General features: G+C 25.3%; 8 protein-coding genes across 8 annotated transcripts; 5 read left to right on the plus strand and 3 right to left on the minus strand.

Moving 5' to 3' along the window:
• Nucleotides 1-368: 368 nt before the first annotated feature.
• On the plus strand, nucleotides 369-884 carry OCT59_023119 (uncharacterized protein; the record flags this gene model as incomplete). The annotated part of the gene is made up of 1 exon (XM_066150559.1): nucleotides 369-884. The coding sequence occupies one exon, from the start codon at nucleotides 369-371 to the stop codon at nucleotides 882-884; it is 516 nt and encodes a 171-aa protein (XP_066006578.1).
• Nucleotides 885-4007: 3123 nt separating this feature from the next.
• Nucleotides 4008-4909, minus strand: OCT59_023120 (uncharacterized protein). The gene is made up of 4 exons (XM_066150560.1): nucleotides 4781-4909; nucleotides 4598-4710; nucleotides 4219-4517; nucleotides 4008-4148 (listed from the first exon to the last, which is right to left on the minus strand). The coding sequence occupies exons 1-4, from the start codon at nucleotides 4816-4818 to the stop codon at nucleotides 4074-4076; spliced, it is 525 nt and encodes a 174-aa protein (XP_066006579.1). The 5' UTR covers nucleotides 4819-4909; the 3' UTR covers nucleotides 4008-4073.
• Nucleotides 4910-5288: 379 nt separating this feature from the next.
• On the plus strand, nucleotides 5289-6566 carry OCT59_023121 (uncharacterized protein). The gene is made up of 4 exons (XM_066150561.1): nucleotides 5289-5442; nucleotides 5528-5696; nucleotides 5785-6190; nucleotides 6260-6566. Exons 1-4 carry the CDS (start codon nucleotides 5385-5387, stop codon nucleotides 6308-6310), a joined length of 684 nt encoding a protein of 227 aa, XP_066006580.1. The 5' UTR covers nucleotides 5289-5384; the 3' UTR covers nucleotides 6311-6566.
• On the minus strand, nucleotides 6207-7003 carry OCT59_023122 (uncharacterized protein). The gene is made up of 3 exons (XM_025323831.2): nucleotides 6877-7003; nucleotides 6534-6806; nucleotides 6207-6438 (listed from the first exon to the last, which is right to left on the minus strand). The coding sequence occupies exons 1-3, from the start codon at nucleotides 6997-6999 to the stop codon at nucleotides 6343-6345; spliced, it is 492 nt and encodes a 163-aa protein (XP_025189387.1). The 5' UTR covers nucleotides 7000-7003; the 3' UTR covers nucleotides 6207-6342.
• Nucleotides 7004-7230: 227 nt separating this feature from the next.
• Nucleotides 7231-8737, plus strand: OCT59_023123 (uncharacterized protein; the record flags this gene model as incomplete). Its single annotated transcript, XM_066150562.1, has 6 exons — nucleotides 7231-7271; nucleotides 7335-7553; nucleotides 7634-7838; nucleotides 7911-8026; nucleotides 8117-8297; nucleotides 8390-8737. 6 exons carry the CDS (start codon nucleotides 7231-7233, stop codon nucleotides 8651-8653), a joined length of 1026 nt encoding a protein of 341 aa, XP_066006581.1. The 3' UTR covers nucleotides 8654-8737.
• Nucleotides 8738-8863: 126 nt separating this feature from the next.
• OCT59_023124 (uncharacterized protein) lies at nucleotides 8864-10249 on the plus strand. Its single transcript, XM_025323225.2, has 4 exons — nucleotides 8864-8985; nucleotides 9070-9465; nucleotides 9597-9926; nucleotides 10021-10249. Exons 1-3 carry the CDS (start codon nucleotides 8983-8985, stop codon nucleotides 9861-9863), a joined length of 666 nt encoding a protein of 221 aa, XP_025189389.2. The 5' UTR covers nucleotides 8864-8982; the 3' UTR covers nucleotides 9864-9926; nucleotides 10021-10249.
• A 477-nt stretch (nucleotides 10250-10726) lies between these two features.
• OCT59_023125 (uncharacterized protein) lies at nucleotides 10727-11939 on the plus strand (the record flags this gene model as incomplete). The annotated part of the gene is made up of 1 exon (XM_025312501.2): nucleotides 10727-11939. Exon 1 carries the CDS (start codon nucleotides 10941-10943, stop codon nucleotides 11937-11939), a length of 999 nt encoding a protein of 332 aa, XP_025189390.2. The 5' UTR covers nucleotides 10727-10940.
• A 4503-nt stretch (nucleotides 11940-16442) lies between these two features.
• On the minus strand, nucleotides 16443-16816 carry OCT59_023126 (uncharacterized protein; the record flags this gene model as incomplete). Its single annotated transcript, XM_066150563.1, has 2 exons — nucleotides 16443-16712; nucleotides 16775-16816. The coding sequence occupies 2 exons, from the start codon at nucleotides 16814-16816 to the stop codon at nucleotides 16443-16445; spliced, it is 312 nt and encodes a 103-aa protein (XP_066006582.1).
• Nucleotides 16817-19038: the final 2222 nt, after the last annotated feature.

Raw genomic sequence — 19038 nt, forward strand, 5'->3', positions numbered from 1 at the left:
TCCTAGGGTATATTACATGAGTGGATACTATACATAGAGTAGAGAATTTTTAAAATATCCGTATTTCATACGTATAATATCTAAGATTAGCATAATCACTATGATGTAATCTCTCGTTAAGAATTTCTAAATGTATTCTATTTCTCATATCTTGATACTTTTTCAAGATATTTTACACAAAATTACTTATCTAAATACCCCTATTAATACATAAAAATGTCTTTGTTTAATTTACGTGTCTTTATTTACGTGTCTTTTTTTTCTTTCTGCTAAAGTAAAATGGTAGTTATTAGCAACAAGAAAAATATAAAAATACACAATCGTTTACCACAAAAAAATGAAGACAATGAAACGTAAGGGAAAAATTAATGATAGTGTATTATTATGAAAATAATAATAAAAGTATACGTGGAACTGCTAAAATATTTGATATTCAGCCTAAACAATTGCGTGATTGGAAAAATAAAAAAGGAACTTTGCTAACAACTGCTCCTCATATGGCTAAACTTCATCAGGGTAAACCTACCAGATATCCGAAATTAGAAGATGATTTATTTGCATGGATAAGTGAAAAAAGAGCCAATGGAAATGCCGTTATTCAAAAATTAATTATCAATAAAGCCATTTCCTTATCCAAAAGTCCAGAATCATTAGCAAATAATCCGGATATTATTGGGTTTAAATTTTCTAATAGATGGCTTGATGGATTTCTAGGAAGATATGACCTTAGTGAGCGTCGTAGGGAAGCAACTGATGGCTTTAAGCAACTTCCATCAGATTTAATTGAAAAACAAAATATTTTTCTGAATTATATTATGTACCTAAGAATTCACAATAAATATGAATTAAAATATATGGGCAATATGGATGAAATATCCATGTGATTTGACTTGCCAAGTAATACAACTATAAACTAAAAAGGAGCAAAAACGGTAAATATTCATACAACTGGTCACAAACGATCATCATTTACAGTTATACTTGCATGTATGGCTGATAGTACAAAACTTCCTGCAGTTTGCATTTTCAAACTGAAAAATATTCTGAAAGAAAAATTTCCACACGGTATTTACATAAGAGCTAATGAAAAAAGGTGGGTTAACGAACAGGAAATGTTGTGGTGGGTTGAAAACATTTGGACTTCAAGGAACCGTTTTGGAAATCCACTTTCTATGTTAGTATTAGATTCTTTTCGAGGGCATATAGTAAATTCTGTCAAAAATCGATTAGTGAAAAAAAATACAAATATTGCCATGATTCCTGGCAGTTGTACATCTAAATTGCAACCATTAGACGTTGCAATTAATAAAAGTTTCAAATCTAAGGTATTGTTATTTAACCTTTTTCTTCAATTTTATTCTTATTAGTTATTAGTTACTAATATTAGTGAAATTATAGGTTAAAGATCGATATAATAATTGGATGATATCAAATATTCATGCCTTTACTCCAGCGGAAAAGATTAAAAGACCTTCTTATTCAACAGTCGCAACATGGGTTAAAGAGTCGTGGGATGAAATTGATGAAAATCTTATTCAAAGATCTTTTAAAAGTTGTGAAATATCGACAAATATTGATGGCTCGGAAGATGATTGTATTTTTGATCATGATAGTTTATTGAATAGAGATAATGAAGTGTTAGAAAATTTGGATAACTCAACCGATGAAAATTATAAAGAATATCCCGAAGAAACTAATTATGAGAATAAATGGGATGTTAAAGTTGTTATTGAAGTTGGTCAGGAAGAAGATAATGATGAAAGTGAAAGTGAGAAAGAGGAAGATGATGGTAATTATGATTATCAAGATTCTGATGATCAAGAAGAAATGCGTCATAGACTAAATGAATTAAAAAAAACATATAAGGTAAAAATTTTTTTTTTTATATTATTTTATTTCATTTATTGCTAATTATTAAACTTGCATTATAATTAGAAATAAAAGACCAATTAAGGAGTATATTACTATAAATATATTTGTATAATAAATAATAAACAAAATTAATAAATGTTAAATAATACTCCATTTAATAAATAAAGTTGTATTCGGAATATTATATTATAAATAAGTATTTATACTCGGGTATTTTACAAATTCTAAGATTTTAAATTGAAATTTCTATGTAAAGTATCCGGGTACTTTAAAATTCCGATAAATTTTTTTAAAGAGATACTGTGCATAGGGGGTACTGTAGCCCGCGATATACGGTAATTTTACATAACTAAAAAATAATATATAAATGTAATTTTATAATATCAGTAAAACTTTAATAAATATAGTATATAATTATAATGCTTCAAATATTTTAATAATCTCAGTTTCTTAGTTTTATATAAAAATTTTAAAGGTTCGTTATAGTAAGAAATTCACTATACTAAAAGCCATTTTATTATAAATACTAAAGATCTGTACCTGAACTTTTCTTCATTATAGCAAATTATTCGCTATATAAAAATTCGCTATAGAGAACTTTGACTGTATTAGAAATTCAGATTTTGAATTATATATGTAATATATATAATTTAAAATTTATACTATTAATAGAATATGATAAAAACCAATTTTAAATATATGTAAAAATTTTTAATTATTTGAGTTTTTAAAATTTATATATATACTTTATATATATACTTTATATATTAAATTTCCAATATAAAGCTTTTTAGTTATTAAAATTTAAAAATATAGTTGCTGGAAAAATTAGAAGATTTTGGCAAGTTGATATAATATTGAGAAGATGAGCAAACTTATAATAAACTTTTATTAAAATAAAGTTGATAAAACTAATTATAAATAATAAAATCTTTTTTATCTTTTTTGAAATTATGTAAATTAAAAATCTTACCTTTTCATCCAACACCTTTTAAAAATATTTAAATTGCCTAAGCCTAAACCTTATACTAATAGCTCAGAGTCCTAATAACTATTATTTTTTTAATATTCTTATCATATAATATGTTAATATTTTACTCAGTAAATTATTATTTATAATAGAAAATAAAATTATTTTAATAAATACAATCAACAACTTTATGGGAATTTTATTTTTTACAAATATCCCAAGTCCCAACCAAATAATAATTCTCTTCTCATATTATTTTCAATCTTTCTACTTAGAACTCGTAATATTACCATTTCAAACAAAATTTTATTATAAATTATTGTTCAAAAATAGGTGGTATATAAATAAAAAATATTACTGCGCTAGGTTGTATGGATTTTACATGTTCCCGTAGATTTTTTTTTGTCCATGTGGTTATTTGCCTACTTTCTTAATATTTCCTTCACATTATTCTTTCCACGTGTAACCAGTTATTTGTTACATTTCCATTGCACTTCGGGAGTGGGCTTTTTGTATTTTGTATATTTTGTATTAGGTGGCTTTCTTTTGTTCTTAATAAAGCGCAACAATACAAAAAAAAAGATAAAAAACAAAAGATAAAAAAAAATATCACTCATGATCACTATCATATCCTGTCTACAAGTTATCAAATTCTAATGGATAAGTTAGAGAATCACGTAAAAATGAAAATTAGTGACCAGAATAATATAAACGAAGAAAATAACTTTTGACAAGCAATCTCTTCCTGCTTTCTTTTTGGTATTATATATCATTTCGCAATATTTTTATACTTCAATATTAAATAATAAAAGAATGTAGTAGACAAGTGTTGTTCTACTGCAAAGAGAAAGTGAAAGTGTATTTATTATTATTTATAGAATATAAATTATATATACTGTACGTGATAAATTTATTAATATATTAAAATCATTGAAACTTGATTAATTTTTTGAATTCGGTTCGTTTAACTCTATATTATTAAGACAAATACAAATTTCAAATTTTTTTAGGTAATTATCTTTGAAGATGAAATTCACGTCAACACATTCAATAACCCATGAAAAATGACTCAAGTTATGTAACACTTTGGGCGATAACCGATTGTTTCATTCTTTTTTGACATAGTAATTTGAAGCAAACACATTTAAGGCTTATGAGGTGGCTTTTATATTTTGTAATTTAATAGGGTAATTTATTTTGATTAATCGACAGTGGCACAGTCACAAATATTCTAGACATCAGAATGATCAGATACACGAGCAAAAAGCTCTCTTTTGTAAGATCTGATGACAATATACAAATAAACCTATGGAAGAAAATTTGAGAAAAAGAATGAAAAAGTAAAAAAAAAGTAAAAAAATAAAAATTCAACTTACTTCAATAATTACGCCAATAACAAAATTAATAAGCCAACTTACAACAGGAAATTTATAATCACAAACTTCAGTATTGTTAGGATTCGCTTTTTCACAATTCCCTTTATCTTTAGCAGCAGCAATAGATAATGAAATAACTGATAGAATACTCATTCCTATATTAAATATTATACTATAGAGAAAAAATTTTGCGAATAATGCTACTCTATTAGGGTTCTCATTATAAATACCGTGAGCACCATAAAATGCAATTAAAGCTACGAATAAATAAAGCACTCCGACAATTCTCGTGTAAATCGCTATAAGTTTGTTAAAAAAATTAATTTTAAAGCCCATCTTGAAATTCATTTAAAGTCATGTTGTTCGTTTAATAACTTACATCCGAAATCATTGAATCCTGCTGTTAAAAAATGAAAAATACCAAGATAAAGATTCCAAATGAAAATCCACGCTGCAACGATGAAAGCTCCAATTCGAAGAGGAATAAAGAAACTATTTAAGAATATTGAGACTAATTTGATAAAATTTTCTTTTTCTTTTATAATTCTTTTAAATATATTACCAGCAATGGTCTGCTTTAATTTTATTGAATTTATCCATTTCAATTCAAAAAGTGGATTCGATTGATAATTTAATTTACGGCAAAAAAAATTTTTTTAGTATTTATGTTAATGTTCATCTCTTTAAATTTAACGGGAATTTACCTTTTCAGAAACACATTTAATTTGAAAATTTTTCTTAGCGATGTAAAAAAATCCCAGTTATAACCGGTCAGCAGTTTGAAACTAGTTAACCATCACATCAAACTATCCAGTTTGAGAGCGGAACACACAGGACCCAAACCTTCTGACGGAAATAAATAAAACGTATTCCGGATATGTCCTAAACTATAATTATCCAGAGACCTTGGAAATACATGAAACAACTTATGGTCATATCTGACATATGAAGATAACAAAAAAATTTGAACAAATTATAAATTAAATTTGTGCAACATTAACTGATGAAAACGTGAAAAACAATGATTTTCTATAAAATGGTCAAAAAAGGTTTACACTGACTAATTTACTAATTTTGATTTTCTTTTTCTAAAATTTATCGACTTTTTCTTTACAAATTTTAAGAAACCTTATTTTGTTTTTTTTAAAAAAAATTGTTTGATTAGAATGGATACATGGAATCAATTATTGCAACAAAGTCATAAAAAAAATTATCGAAGTATTGGTGGGTTTCTTTACAACCGAATATGCAATATTTTTTCGTGCACGTAATGAATATGTTTATAAAATCTAATACATTTACCTGTCAGTTTATGTACAAATGACAAATCTTCGAAGGAATGGAGAACCTTCATTACACAATATAAGATTTCATGATTTTATTAAAGATGATTCAAGACATTTGTCATTTTTAATGGCATTTAATGATAACCAATTACATGGTGATATTAAATCAAATCCTAGTGCTCAATTAAGCTGGTGAGTTTCAATTCTCTCTGTAAAGGGAATTTGAGATCATAATTCATTTTTATTTTCCTTATTCTCTTAAAATAATATTATGCTACAGGCAAATGCCAACAACAAAGGAAATTTATAATTTATTAGGAAGATTTTATATTGTTGCGTCACCAAAAAAAATAACAAGATTCCCTCCGCCCAAACTTGGTACGGAATTAATGAATTCAGAAATATCGGCTCAAGAACATTGGGAATCAGTTAGAAGACAAGTTTGGTCATCATTATCATCACAAACTCGTGCAACTTTTACATGGCCTCCATCAGGAGAAATACCAAAACATGGAGACAAAGCATTTAAATGTCTAAAGTTAGATTCTATGCTTGACAGAAACATTAGTTTAGATAATCCTGATAAGGTTAATCATGAAGTTGCTTTCGATAATTTTTGCTTGCTAGTTTTTAGAATTAATGAAGTTATAAGGTTTGAATACGGAATTTTTCCTCCAAAGAGAATGGTAAGCATAATTTTTTTAAAAATAATAATAATAACAACAATAATTTTAATACATTCTTTATTTTAACAGATTTATAGACTTGTCAATGATGAATGGATAGAAGAAGAAACGAACCCATAAACAATAATTATATTAGACATAAAAACAATTTTCTAGTAAGAAGGTTTAATTTTTATTTGAACAATTATACCATCTTTATCACGTGCCGCTTGCGTAGATTCAATTTCCGGTGCTAGAGAAGTTTTATTCTATATTTGTGAAGTTGATTTTCACATAAATGGTAATAAAGCATTAGAAAATTAGACTATAAATTATAAAGATTATAAAATAAAATTATATTTACCCATTTAGTTTCATCATCCAGGGTTTTAATACATTTTTGTACATTTTCCTTTGTAAGAAACCATTTCTCAATTAAAGTTTCCTCATTATTGAATTTGAACTTGAATTTTAATGAATCCCATTCTGAATTATCAAGTTTTTTAAGGACTGTTACAATATTCAAAGAAGAAATCGAATAAGTGTTTAATGAAAAATTAGTAGGTGGGTGAAGAATTGTGAAAATGAGATCATTGGAAGATGATGATGCGTTTGATAAAATTTCTCGGAGGCTTGTCTGCCATAAATGTAATTTATTAAAGAAGTAATTAATTGATAAAAAGGACTTTAAACAATTTAATACATACGGATTCTGATTGAAAATCAATTTTAAAAAATTTGCCTTTTTCGTCTGGAGATAAATCATAAATTATTGTGATACGGGATGATTTTTGATGAAATTTGATACGATCTTGAAAATTTGACTGCATTTTTTTAATTTATTCTAATTCCAATAAAAGAAAGATAATGAACGTGTGTATCAATTACAAATTTATATAAAGGATTGATGATTATATCCAATCATATTAAACTTAAAATCATTTTCGTGATTGTGCAATTTTTATACTTCAATTTAAGTTCAAAAAGTTCAAGAAAAAAAAATGAACAAAAAACGAAATAAACGAAAAAAAAGAAACGAAAGAAACAAACCTATAAAAGATATGTCGACTGTCAAAATTGCATTAATTACTGGTGCAAATAGGTATTTTAATATATAATTACGTCATTAATTGATATGGTTTTCACTTTTGAAGGTATTTTTTAGCGGAATAGGTTATGGAGTTGCACAAAGGTTATTGGACCATTCGGCAAAAAATACTAATGAACAATTTAAGATTGTTCTCGCCTGTCGAAACAAAACGCGAGCTATTGATGCTCAAAACGCACTATTAAAAGAGTTCACAGGAGGACTTGTTGAAATCGTTCTAGTAGACGTGAGCTCAGTTAAGTCTGTGTTCGAATGTTGTAAAGAAGTGAAAAAAAGGTATTTAATTTTAAATTTTATTACACTTGAAATGTTAAAATGATTGAGCTTCCGTCTGAATTTATTAATTCATATCATAGATTTAATCGAATTGATCTAATTTTTTGCAACGCGGGAATTTTACCGTGTACACATGTTGATTGGTCGGTAGTAGCCAAACAACTTGTTTTTAGTCCTATTGCACTAATGTCAAGAACAGATTGCATAGTCCAGCCCGTAGGAAAAACTACGGCTGAAGGTTTAGGTGAAACCTTTGCTTGTAATGTATTTGGACATTATGTTATGGTAAGTGATTAATTATATTTATATTTACATCATGATTAATACTGAAATTCAACCCTTTTTTTTTATTCTTAGATTCGAGAGCTCGAAAACTTACTAATTAAAACAAAAAATTCTCGTATTATTTGGACGAGTTCATGTACTGCTACGAAAGAAAATTTTAATTTGGAAGATTATCAAGCTATTAAAGAGTAATAACCTTTTTTTACGTTTTATGAAAAAGAAAAAAGAAAATTTTGAATAACATTCTAAATTAACTTTTACTTTTCTTATTCATTTAGAAATGCTCCCTATGAATCGTCTAAACGAATGACAGATTTAATTGCCATTGGACTTAATTCTCGCTTAAACAAACATGATATTTATAGTTTTGCAACTCATCCTGGAATTGCTGCCACAAACATCGTACGAGATCATCTCGGTTGGGTTATGGGTTACGGAATGCTAATAGGACTGTTCGCGGTAAATATTATATCCAAAATAACGGAGTTTTTTTTTTATTTTATTTATTTTTATTTATTTATTTTTTTATTCATTTATATAATTTTTTATAGGCACGAACTTTTTTAGGAATGAGAAATCAAACTGTCACCAATTGGAATGGATCATATTCTAATTACTACGTTGCAACTCAACCTATTGATCTTTTAAATAATGCCGCTATAAAAAAATTTGGTAGTTATTGTAATCGTTTTGGCGAGGTATATGTTGATACTGATGATATTGAAGATTATAATGAAGTTGAGACAGAAGCTTTATTCAATAAGTTAAATAAATTATTAGATGAATTTCGTGTCAAGTACAATATTAAGTCTTAAATTAGTATTTTAATTATTTTAATTTAACTGTATCATTAATCATTATTTTTATAATTTACATTAAAAAAAAAAAATTAATTAAAGATTTAATTTAATTTTTGAGTATTCAGGAAAAAAATTCCCCATTTGGAAATTCAAATTGTGATCAGATTCAGATCGGAGAAATTGTGTAACTTTTGCTTGTATCGTTTACATTCGACATGTGGCTTGGCCATTATAAGTTATTCCCTAATTATAACCCAGTCAAAGATCGAAAACAAACTGTACATATACATTTTTTATCACTTTAAAAAACTAAAAAAATTGACTAAATAAAACAAACAAATAAAATGGTAAGCTGGAAAAGAGGATTTCCAACGGTTTAAAATGAAAGTAACATGTTTTTCCTAAAACAAAGATTTTGTTCGGTTTACTAGGCTAGTCCCAATGAATCTGATATTGGAACTAACAAAAACACCAGCGAAGAAACAGCCACAGCTACTGCTACAACCAATAATGGCCCCGTCCCTTCGAACAACGGCGACGCTGCTACTTCTAATGATACAGCAGACGAATCTACAGGAAGTGTTGATGCTTCAGAGTGGGAATCTCGAATTTCCCGATCCCGTAGAATGATTTATTATTATAATCGTAGAACTAAAGAAAGTACTTGGGACCTTCCTGAGGGAATTGATCCTAGAGACATTAAGGGATATGCGAACAATCAAGATCCACAAAATATTGACCCATTAGAAGGTGGAGATGGTCGTATCAGAGCTAGTCATTTATTGGTCAAACATGAAAAAAGTAGACGTCCTAGTTCTTGGAAAGAGGTTTGTATTTAGGCAACTAATTTTTCACTTATATTATTTTATTTTATTATATTTATTTTATTCCATTTTTCTGTTTATTTATTTATTCATTTATTTATTTTTTTGATACGAACCCATTAACCTTTTTTTAGCCCAACATAACTAGAACTAAAGACGAAGCATTGGCTTTAATTAAATCCTACCATTCGCGTATCATTTCTGGCGAAATTACTCTTGGTGAGCTTGCTGTTACTGAATCTGATTGTTCAAGTGCAAAACGCAATGGTGATTTGAGTTATTTCGGTAGAGGACAAATGCAACCTTCATTCGAGGAGGCTGCTTTTAAACTTAAAGTCGGTGAATTGAGCGAACCAGTTTGGAGTGATAGTGGAGTTCACTTGATTCTTAGAACAGATTAATATTTTCTTAGAGATTCCCTAAAATACAAGCCGATGAGCGAACAAAAATTTTCGAGGTTCAAGGTACAATCATCCAACTTGTCGTATCTTTTTTTAATCATTGAGATTCAGATGTTATCGGATATTAAAAATTTCTCTCTTTTTTTTATTCAATTAGGAAATATATCAGAGAATCTGAATAAAATATTGGGTATATCAATTCGTACACTTAATAAATATTTGGGTTTGTCTTCAAAATTTGTGAAAATGTAGTATTATATTCCAATTAACTTCATTTTCTTTTAATAATTGCATTCTTTATACAAAAATTTGTATCAATTGCGCAAATTTTGGTTGGTGATCAGAATGAGACAAATAAATTGATTTTTTTTTAATTTAATTATTAATATGGTTAATATATGGTGCAGTTTAAGAATCACGTGTTTCGTCATGATTAAATAATATAATAATAATATAATCGTTGATTCACCAAAGCTTTCTATTATGTTCTCTCTCTCTTTTTTCGCTTGCATGACTCGCATGACACGTCTGAAAAAAGAGATTATCTGATCGTGATAAACGTGCATCCTTAACCTAAGGTGGGGAAACGTGGGGTGTGGACCATTAACCTAAACTGAGGTGTACGATTAAAATTTGACGAATTTCGTTTTGTGTAACATTTATCAGAGAAAATTTTCGCGATGTTTTTCGCGTGAAGAAATATTTATCATCGTACTATAGTGTTTTTATTATCTAAAATAACTTTTATAATTCTTGCAAATTTTATTTAATTTATAAAATTTATTGTTTATTATGTTTTAAAAGATAAACCAGATATACAATATTTTATGTCTTTACTATTAAAACATGGCACCATAGAAAAATTTGCAAATTATTAATTTTATAATTTTATTGAATATTTTTATTACACGTAATTCTTCTTAAACTTTCTACTGATTTCTTTTTGATGTCATTATGAAAGCTTTACAATAAGTGACACATAAATAATGTTAACTAATACGTGTACTGTATATATTATGCAATAGATATGATAAACTAAATTTTGTCCATGTTATCGCGGTTAAAAAAAATAACAAAATGAAAGAGCAAGTGAAAGAGCTAGAGAAAGAGCTAGAGAAAGAGCAAGTGAAAGAGTTAGAGAAAGAGCAAGTGAAAGAGCTAGAGAAAGAATTGTATGGTAAAGAGTGCGTTGCCGAAAGTATCGACTTTGCTGTCGATGGAGTAAGTGAAGATCTTGATGACATAACTGTTGAAGAGGAACTTTCCTGTGACTTAGCAAAAATATTTACAAGGAATAAAGAAGTAGTTGCAGTGATGTTGGAAACTTTATCCAATGGCTATATAATTTACCTTTCGAAAAACACTGCTTGGCTTGAGAACGATAATAAATATGTTAATAATATTACTTGTTATTTGAAAACTATATCGACAAATGCTCCCAAGAGATTAGTCAGTGTTGAGACAGCTTTTGTCAAAGAAGTGGTGTCATATTGTTCTGCTAAACTTGAGTCTATATTTGAAAAGCTTAAAAATGATCTTAAAACCACTGATGATGATAATTATATTAGACACATTAAATCTTTCAAAGATTTTATTTTAGCTAAGGATTATGATATGGATATGCACCAATTATCCAAAATTTGTTATGAGTATTATAATATAGTTAAAGATGATTCTAGCATTCCCCCAAAATTTTTAGGGCATATTAATAAGGCGGGATCTTATATTGAATCTATGTTAAGTATCACAAGATGTGTACGTAATAAAAAGTATAAATCACAATTCTCTAATGTGATAATGTATAAAGGGGTACCTGATATTATAAAAGATCAGCCTATATATTCGTGGAAAAATATTATCAAAAGGTTTACTGATGATTATAAAGTTTTCATGGATAATTGTTCGAAAAAGTCTGAAATAATGGAAAGAATAAGAAAAGTATATAACGACAAAGATACACAGCAACATCAACTGCTCGACAGCGATGATGTTAAACAACGCATATACTTACATCCGGCAATGACAATATCGGCCTATATTATAAACAATAATATTAAAAAAAAAGGGTGTTTATAGCAGTATCTAAAAGTTGTTGTTACTTATGTGAACTGTATACTGATTTTGCACATGATGAAGGATATAATATCATCATCTCTAGATGCAACAATAAAATATATAGTGGATGGAAACTTCCGGATGTAAAGGATAACGACTTCAAGATCAATTCCCTGAAATATATACTAAGAGATCTTGATCGAATCATACAGCACGGTATAGATCACTATACTAGTAATTTGAATTCAGATGATGATGATTATTATTATGAATGATGATGATGAGCATATTATGAGATATATTGCGGGTAAATCACGAATAAATAACTCTTTTTGATTAAAACTGTGGCTTTTCTTTGGTATAAAAGCTTAGGATTTGGGGGTTTTGAATGTTGATTTTGCGTGATTTAAAACAAGACGTTTAAATCAGTTTTTTATTGTTTTATCCTTTTTTTTTGTTTTAAAACATTGATTAGCATGCATAATTATATTTTAATTTTTAAGCAACTTTTTTTAAAATTATTTCTACTATTAGGATTTAAAATTATTTCTTATTGAAGACTACTATTAGGATGAAAAAATTTAATTTTATTGAAAATTAATAATAAAATGTTTAAATTTTTGTTGCAAATATATATTATGTAGTAAAGATTAATAAAGTAGTTAATGTTTCAAACTATATTTTTTGCCATCTTTATTAACATGTAAATGGTTGATTTTACCATTTTGAAAAATTTCTAATAAAAGTAATAAAAGTTATTGGCTTATTGCTAAAATTCAGAAAAATCATATAATCATAAATCACATAATTTTATTAATTAAATAACAATATATTTATAATAAAAGAATAATTTATTAGTATATATATAAACAAAATTATATTCAAAAAAGTAAGCTAATATTGTAAAATAAAAATCTGTAAAATATAATACTATTTTAGTTATTTTAAAATGCCAAAAAATTTTCTGTAACTTTTGTTAAAAATTTTGAAAATTAATAAAAGGAAGTAAATTAAAATAATATAAGATTTCTTTTACTAAAATATAACTACCTAATTTTTCTTTTTATATCAGCTGATTGGAAAAATTAAGCCAATTAATATTTAAGCTCAGTTGGTAGATTCATTATATAACTGATGGGTTACTTTTTATTATTATTATGGAAGGCTTTTCTGACCAGCCGATATGTACTTCATATATATTTACCCAAAAATTATTGTAAAAATTCAAATAAATTTTAATTAAAAGATAAAATAAATAATTTAAAATTTGATATTTTTATTTATTTAAGTATATTTTTATTTTATTCAAAATAATTTAAATATTGCAAAGTTTTTTATTAAAATAAATAATTATAAACAAATTTAAACCTATAATATTTAGAATTTTACTATAATTCATATTTTAAATTTTAGCGAATTAGTATAAATTTAAATGGAATGATTTGATTTTGAAAAATTAGATCCATTTTAAAAGAAGTAAAAAGTACTTAAAAGTTATATATGTAATATTTAAGGTTTTACTAATTCTATCAATTCAGTTCAATTTAGTTTAGTTCAACTTAAATTTAATAATACTAGTTAGTAACTTAGTATAATATTCATTAAGTAAAATTAATGTAAAGAAATATTAGTTTTTAAAGTTATACCTTTAAAATTATTAAACTTAAAACTATATTTTCTGTGTTCTGAATTTATAAAAAAATAAATATTAGTTAATATTTGTTAAATAAAATAAAAAGGTATAAAAAATAAAATGAATATTAGTTAATATTTATCAAATAAATATAAAAAAATAAATTTTTAAAAGTTTACTTTCAAAATACTATTCAGAAAGCTATAGATATCTAATATAAAATTTATAATAACTGTCTTTTTATTAAAATTAATTCAATTTGCTTTTTTTTTTATTTTTTGCTTTTGCAGTTATTTTAACATTTAGTGATTTGATTTGAATAAAATTTTTTTTTATTTTGTAAAATTTAATATTAGCTATAAATTAAAAGAATTCATCAAAATTGAATTACTGGATACTAAAAAAATTGCAAAAAACTGATTTTTTAAAAAGTTAAAAAAAAATTAATTCACTTTAAATTACCAGTATAAGTTATTTTAAAAATATTTAAAATTCTTTATAAATCTATAAAAAAAGAAAATTAAAATATTAATTAACATTTTATTTAAATAAAAAAAAATAAAAAAATAAGAGTATTTTAAAGAAATATAATCATTAATAGTTCAAATTTTATTTTTATAATGATTATTATTAAATTAGGATTTATTATTTTTAAATAAAATATTTATTTATAAATAAATTAAATAAATTAATATAATTAAGAGTATTGCTAATTTTAACTGGAGGGATAATTCCTCTTCAACTTAAGAATTTAAAAAAAATAAACTTTTTTTATGAAATATATAAAAATAAATATAATTGGATATTAATCGCATAAAAATTTGGCAATTTTTGGTTTTAAAAAAAAATTTTATTATAAAAAATACAATTTAACTATAAAAATCAAAATTATGTAATTTTCTCAAAAACCATTTAAACAACTACCTTTTTTAACTTAATAAAACCTTTTCTTTTCATAAATTTACATATAATCTTATTTTTAAATTACTATACAAGTCAATATTTTAATTAAAAATTAAAATAAAGGGAAAAGGAAGGAAAATTTCTCCAGATTAAGTTTAGTAATTCTCTATAATTAATTATAGGAAATAATAATTTTACGCAGGTGCATTGCAATGCACCTCCTTTTTGGAAATTATTAAATAGTAAATTTGCCGATCATAACGTAATTATAAATGATCGACAAATTTACTATTTAAAAATTTCCAAAAAGGAAAGATATGTTCAAACACAGGTGTATTCAAATTTTAAATCCTTAATTATATTAATTTATATTATTTAATATTTATATATAAATTAATATAAGTATATATAAAAATAAACTTTAATAACTTTTATAATATAAAAGTAATCTGATAATTTGAAAAAAAAACTCAAAATATAATTTTATCAGTTTATATTTCAATTATCATATAAAAAAACTTACAAATATTATATAATTAGAGTGAATTTATTTACTGCATTCTGCGTTACAAAGCATCCTTTCTTTTTTGTAAATTATTTATATTGATCTTTAGTTTATACACCGCACTGATAAAAAAATGGTCTATCCTACACATATCCTACACATATCTTACATATATCGGGTACTCAAAATGTAGAAAATCATACACAAATAATACACAGATTATACGCATATCGGATGCTTATATATATAGTATACCTATCAGTACTGATATATGTATGATATATATATTAGTACCCGATATGTGTATGATATGTGTATTATTTGTGTATGATTTTCTACATTTTGAGTACCCAATATGTGTAAAATATGTGTAGGATAAATCATTTTTTTACCAGTGCCGCACCCTCTTAAAATGGCAAATAATAAATATAAAAATATATATAAATTTGTAACGTAGAGTGTGATGACTGGAATACATTATTTCATATAATTATTAAAGGAGAAAAAATAATAATCAAAATCTTATATTATACTTAATCAAATTATATGATTTATAAATATTATAATTTAATTGGTTATTAAATTTAACAAGAAGAAGGAGAAAGTAAGTTTATATTAAACTGAATATTACGTAATACAATCTACTCGCTTTATAACGAAGTCAGTAGTTTGGCCAATTAGACTTTCATTATAAAAATATTTGTTATTACTATAATAAATTATTTGGTATAATATAACGAATTATTTGGTATATTATATAATGGATATTTATCATATAACATTATAATACTTATATATAATCTAGACGTAGATCACATTATTTAATATATTACAATTTATTATATTATATAATGTATAATGCGTTACAAAAAAAAAATACTATTTAGTTTATATTAATAAAACTATCAAAATTTGTTTATCTTGCAAAAATAAACTGTTGTTTTGAAACTTCCTTTTTTAGCTTTCTAACAAATTTCAATTCTTTCTTTTTTATATTAAAAACATCTTCTTGTTGTTCTAAATATAAAATAATTTTATCATAAAATCCAATAGCTTCATTATGAGTAATAAGTGGTAATAAAGGATCCAAATCTTCTATTTCTTTCTTTTGATTATCATTATCATTAGGCCACTCCAATTTAATAGTTTGTTTAACGTCTTTTACACTTATTTTTTTTGAAAATTTTTTAAAAATAAACGAACATATGTTATATCACGTGTCTTATAATAACATTACCGATCTGTATATTATTTAAAAGAATTTCTTTCTAGTGTAATTGAATCTACCAAAGAAAATGGTATAATTAATAAAAGTAACATATATAAACTTATTAATTGCATTATCTGTAATAAATTAAGATGTACTTTTAGTAAAAATGCATTGAGTGATAAAGAAAAAACTATGTTTATTTTTAAATGTTTACTTAATTTAACCTCCTCCCCCCCTCAATTTTTATATAAAATTAGGACGTTAAATAAACTATTAAATTGGAGCAGCCTTATTAGGAAGAATTAACTTTAAAATCTCTTCGTTTGATATCATATCTGTTGTAATTTCAGAATCATCATATTGAACATATTCATCAGCAGAAAAGGGATTTTCAAAATCAAGTTTATTGATCAATTCTTGAATTTCATCCAATTCTTCTATATGTGTAAGACAAATCTGTCTTTCAGCTTCAATATCCATATCAGTTTCATTATTCATATCAGTTTCATTATCCTCATTTTTTGGCAAAATATCAGCCTTTAACTAACAGTTTTTGATTATATTTTGTGTAATATTATTCCATGCATATGTGGTGTATTTAATACGTTTTTTGATATTAATTTTGGTGGGTTTGATGCCATATTCATTATAGTTATCAAAAGCTTTAACCTGATTTTTCAAAAACAACTTTCAATATTGTGGCTAATTAAAAAAAATATATAATTAATTTAATTAAAAATTATTAAAAATATTGATAAAAAAATAAATTACCTTAAAACTATTAATAACTTCTTAATCACACAGTTGCAAGTGTGCTGTAGTGTTTGGAGAAAGGTGCTCAATTGTAATATTAGTGAAATGTGTATTGTCATATAAGGCGTGGGTTGGTGCATTATCAACGAAAAGGAGAATGTTTTGACCTAATGTTCTCATTCGAACATCAAGATTTTTAAGATAATCATTCCAAATAGATACCTGCATCCAACTTTTTGAATTCCAATAATAATTTACTGGAAGTGTATTTTTCTTGATACCTTTAAGGGCTCGTGGATTTTCATATTTGTGTATAAATAATGTGCACATTTTTTCACTTCCAGTTGTATTATAGGTAAGCAAAATAGTTACACGATCTTTTGATTGTTTTGTTTCAGCAACTGGACCATTTAATATTGTATGGTTAGGTTTCATTTTTCAGAAAAAATCTGTTTCATCACAATTAAAAATATCTTCAAGGGCATAATTCTTTAGAGTTTGACGAAGATTTTCATGCATTGCATCAAGATCTTGAAGTGGCGCACCTGCTGCTTCTCCATGTATATTGTATTTTTTAAGATTATGCCGCTTCTTAAAATTGTTAATCCATCTAGTCAATCCTTTGAATTTTTCTTCTTTGCACAAAAAAGCAAATTCTAAAGCCTTAATTTTGAGAATTTCATCACTAATATTAAGACTAACTTGAAGGGCATTTTTTACTCAAAGAGATAAAGCTTCATCAATAATAATGAATAGAAGTTTTTTTTCGCATCTCAAACCAGCTTTGATGTGAGTTATTAAGATCAATATAAAGCCATCGATCTTTTGCTTTTAAAATATCACTAATCATCTCCTCACTAACTTCATATTCATTAGCCAACTCTTTTTGTTTTAAAAAAGGCTTAGATATTTTCCTTAAATAGATTTCTTTCTTTTGTGTTGCAGTAAGAGACTTACGTTTTTTGGGAACTTTATCATTATATTGTTTTTTAGTGGTTACTTTTGGCATATTAAAATATATGTGAGACGAAGCAAAAAATGAAGTTGTAAGAATAATAAAATGTAAAACTAAGGTTGCTTGCCTAAACTTCTCCAAAATTCTACAATTAGTTTTTCCAAGATTTTACTATAGTTTTATTATAGTTTTGGCAAAGTTTTAGCAGTTTTGGCATTTATAATAAATTTCATCTAGTTTCGCCTTTCTCCAGAGTTTCACCAACTTTTTAATAAGACTTTCATATAGTTTTGGCAAAGTTTCGCTATTTCAGCATTTCACCAACTTGCCAAAACCTCTTAGTTTCTCCAGCAACCTTAAGCGAAACATGAACTTATCATTATTATTTAAGAAAAATGGTTAAAAATTACTACATTTGAAAAAAAATACCATGTAAAATTAATGACAAATTGTCTTTATGGTAAAATTTCATTTCGCAAAATTTTTTGTTATAATAAAAAAAAATTCGCTATAAAAAAACTTTGTTACAAAAAGATTCATTTTATATATATTTGTTCTACATTTTACTTCGTTAAACAGTATACAACATTTAATTAGTAAAATTCGGTATAAGTAAGGTTGCTTGCTAAAACCTAGGGATTTAGGCAAAATGGCGTTTTGCTGAAAAGCGAAATTCTGCTAAAACTATATTAAAGTTATATTAAAAAACTGGCAAAACTTTAGAGAAAGGCGAAACTGCTGAAACTTATTATAAATGCTGAAACTGCCAAAACTCTGCCGAAACTATAATAAATCTATAGTAAAATTTTGATAAAACTAATCGTAGAATTTTGAAGAGGTTTAGACAAGCAACCTTAGGTATAAGGCGATTTTTTAATATATTAAAATTAGAACAATACTAAAGATCTGTTATATTAAGAAATTTGTTAAATCAAACTTCGTTATAAAGCAAGTAGACTGTGTATGTAACTTCTCTAATTTTAATAAGTAATTAGATTTTTAAAATAATTAATTTTATTTAATAAATAATGTATCATATTTTCAAAATTCTAATTTTAATAAGAATTAGATTTTTAAAATAATTAATTTTATTTAATAAAATAATGTTTATCATATTTTCAAAATTCTATTTAAAAGAATTTTAGAATACTAAAAATCTAT

The sequence above is a fragment of the Rhizophagus irregularis genome, chromosome 32 (assembly GCF_026210795.1).
Source record: "Rhizophagus irregularis chromosome 32, complete sequence".
Lineage (NCBI taxonomy): Eukaryota > Fungi > Glomeromycota > Glomeromycetes > Glomerales > Glomeraceae > Rhizophagus > Rhizophagus irregularis.